Genomic DNA, 1,835 nt, shown 5'->3' with positions numbered 1-1,835 from the left:
AGAGGGCGCCAGACCTCTTTACAGATGGTTGTGAGCCACCATGTGGTTGCTGGGAATTGAACTCAGGACCTTTGGAAGAGCAGGCAATGCTCTTAACCACTGAGCCATCTCTCCAGCCCCTGGAGAGGCATTGTTATACTGGATGGAACCTGCTTGGTGATTGAGGAAGCAGTGAGGAAGTGTTGAAATTGGAGGCGGGTACAGTATCTCAGACCAGGCTTCCCAGAGAGGAGTAGGTATCCAGACATCGTGGTATGGCTCTGGGAAGGGGGCAGAGCAGAGGGAAAGAGAACTGTGGTGCCCACTAATGAGCCACCCCTTCTCCTGCAGACATCCGGCTCCGGGTTCGAGCAGAGTACTGCGAGCATGGGCCAGCCTTGGAGCAGGGCGTAGCGTCCCGGAGACCTCAGGCATTGGCCCGACAGCTGGATGTGTTCGGACAAGCCACTGCAGTGCTGCGGTCAAGGGACCTGGGCTCTGTCGTTTGTGACATCAAATTCTCAGAACTCTCTTACCTGGATGCCTTCTGGGGTGATTATCTGAGTGGTGCCCTGCTTCAGGCCCTTCGGGGTGTCTTTCTGACTGAGGCCCTGCGGGAGGCCGTGGGCCGGGAAGCTGTCCGCTTGCTGGTCAGTGTGGACGAGGCTGACTACGAGGCTGGTCGGCGCCGCCTGTTGCTGATGGAGGAGGAAGGGGGACGGCGTGGGACAGAGGCCTCCTGATCCTGGAGCTGGCAGGACTGACCCCACCTCCAAGTCTTGGGGCAACCTTCTTCCCTGGAAGATGACTATGTTGCCCCCAGATGACCATTACTTTAGCAACTCTGAGGACTGCGTCAGGTCTGCAAGTTCCTTGACTGCCTCTCTTATAGGATGTGGGCTTTGAGGCATAAACCACTTCCAGCTGCTTCCTTCCCAGTTTTCCCCCACTCCAAGTGGATTCTCTCAACTTTGGGTGCCAGGTTTGCTGAGCCCTAAAGCAGGGAGGTGTAGCCACAGTCACCAAAGCCTCCTGCACATCGTGTCTCTCAGCTTGGGCTGATGTTGGTTGGCTCCACACACTTTAGCCTAAGGGCTTCTCTCTCAGGATCTCGGATTTTATTGTCCCCATCAGGACTTCAGCCACAGCAGTGGGCTCAGGAGCTGGGGTGCCCATGGGGCTTGCTCACCTTGCCCCTTCACTCATGTAACCAGCCAGGGCTCTGTGTGGTGTACACACAGACATCATCCACCTCTCATCCCTTTCCCCTGCTCCCTGGAGCTAGAGACAGCCTTGCCCTTGGACTCTTTGACCCAGAGTATCACGTGGGTTTTGTGGCCACAGCCGTTCGAGGTCAGTGTTGTATACAGAGCTCAGGCCAGAACTAGCCACTCTCTCATGAAGGGAAGGCAAAGACTTGGGGCTGGTGGAAGATGTTTTGCAAATTGCGCCAATAAAACTGCCCCGGAAAGGGCATAGGTGGGCATCAAGGCTAAGTACTTTTTATTGGTGGGCAAGGTGAAAGATTGTCTTTTATGTGGTGACCTCATGTTAGGGCTGAAGGAGATGCTGGCTCATTTGCCAGGTGCTGCTGTAGGGATCTCTGTTCCTTGGGCCTCACTTTCCTTAACTGTCAAAGAAGGAATTAAAGCCTCAGAGTCATTGACTCCCAGCCCTGTTCATACGTGCTTTGTAGAATTCTGTATGTTCATAGAGAGGAATTCTTAAATTTTATGTGTATGGATGTTCTGCCTGCACGTATGCCCATTGACCAGATGTGTTCCTAGTGTCCAAGCAGGCCAGAGAAGGTGTTGTATATCCCGAGTCACTGTGAGGGTGTGGGGCCCTCTGAAGGA

The 1,835-nt window shown here is 54.2% G+C and overlaps 1 protein-coding gene across 1 annotated transcript; it reads left to right on the top strand.

Annotated features, from left to right (window-relative positions):
* Positions 1 to 312: 312 nt before the first annotated feature.
* LOC126496341 (DNA-binding death effector domain-containing protein 2) lies at positions 313 to 1,465 on the top strand (the record flags this gene model as incomplete). Its single annotated transcript, XM_050133865.1, has 1 exon — positions 313 to 1,465. A coding segment is annotated over one exon (410 nt), but the record flags the coding sequence as incomplete, so codon positions are not given.
* Between the last annotated feature and the right edge of the window lie 370 nt (positions 1,466 to 1,835).

This window comes from Alexandromys fortis, unplaced genomic scaffold (assembly GCF_014885135.2).
Source record: "Alexandromys fortis isolate MF-2015 unplaced genomic scaffold, M_Fortis_MF-2015_v1.1 scaffold_2957, whole genome shotgun sequence".
In the NCBI taxonomy this organism is placed as follows: domain Eukaryota; kingdom Metazoa; phylum Chordata; class Mammalia; order Rodentia; family Cricetidae; genus Alexandromys; species Alexandromys fortis.
The sequence above is the reverse complement of the archived record's forward strand: the minus strand, read 5'-3'. Positions and strand labels throughout refer to the sequence as shown.